The sequence below is a fragment of the Chinchilla lanigera genome, unplaced genomic scaffold (genome assembly GCF_000276665.1).
Source record: "Chinchilla lanigera isolate Chin_1 unplaced genomic scaffold, ChiLan1.0 scaffold00045, whole genome shotgun sequence".
Classification (NCBI taxonomy): Eukaryota; Metazoa; Chordata; class Mammalia; order Rodentia; family Chinchillidae; genus Chinchilla; species Chinchilla lanigera.
In genome coordinates this window covers 17,854,130-17,855,158 of record NW_004955446.1, presented here as the reverse complement: position 1 = coordinate 17,855,158, position 1,029 = coordinate 17,854,130, and the positions used below count along the sequence as shown (strand labels likewise).

Genomic DNA, 1,029 nt, shown 5'->3' with positions numbered 1-1,029 from the left:
ATACGTCTAATTCTATACATATATTGCCCTCTTCTTAGATAGATCACATTAAAATTATTTATCATATTAATATGCATGGAGTTATTTTCCCAAAATTTAGTAGTGGTCATATATGTCTGACGCTTGCATGTACATATAAAAAAACCATTGTCTTTTTCTGATCTACAAAAGTATATTTCTACTCCTAACCCTTAATTAGCAAAGAAAAAGCATGAAATGCTCAGGTGAAAGTCGGAAATTTAGCGAAGGGCTTGACTGACGTTTCTGTGCAGAACATTCCTAAACACAGCGGTTACTGGCAAGAAGGTCGCCCAGTCATACAAGCAACACAGGTGGCGGGATCTCCTTTTTAAAGGTTTCACTACTGCACCCCGACCTGCGGCAAACACAGACACACACAAGTTATTACTTTCATCGAGAAACTCTTAAACCGAGACAACCTTTGAAGAAGCGACTTGACTAGCTACAAAACGAACCACGCAAAGCACTCTAAGCGCACTAAGAACCCGTCTCCTCCAGCGGGGCTTCAGATTCCGCTTTCCGATTGGTTCCTACGGCAAACGCAAGGGGACAATTTCGGAATTGGACGTCCGGTTCCGGACCCGCGGATGAAAATGGCGGCGGCCAGGGCTTGGAAGCTGGCGCTCCGCGGTCGGGGACGTTCGTTGCACACCGCCGCCGAGGCCGCCTCCACGGCTACGGAGTCAACCAGCACAGACGTCGCGGCCGTCCCCTCTGCGCGGTACCCGCCGATTGTGGCTTCCTTGAGAGCCAAAAGCAAAGCGGCACGGCAGCGGCGGGTGGAGCGCTGGCAGGCGGCGGTGCACGCGGCTCCGTCCGCGGACGAGAAGCTGCGCATCCTCACCAAGATGCAGTTCATGAAGTATGTGGTTTACCCGCAGACTTTCTCCCTGAACGCCGACCGCTGGTACCAGGCCTTCACCAAGACCGTGTTCCTGTCGGGGCTGCCCGCCCCGCCCGCGGAGCCCGGGCGGCCGCTGGAGCTCGCGGCCCTGCGCGACGCGGCGT

General features: G+C 53.5%; 1 protein-coding gene across 1 annotated transcript in view; it reads left to right on the top strand.

Annotated features, from left to right (window-relative positions):
* Positions 1 to 614: 614 nt before the first annotated feature.
* Mrps30 (mitochondrial ribosomal protein S30) overlaps positions 615 to 1,029 on the top strand; it is a gene marked incomplete in the record, with an annotated part of 6,946 nt that continues 6,531 nt past the window's right edge. Inside the window, 1 exon segment of the mRNA XM_013518456.1 lies at positions 615 to 1,029. Within this exon segment, the coding sequence (XP_013373910.1) occupies positions 615 to 1,029 (415 nt within the window).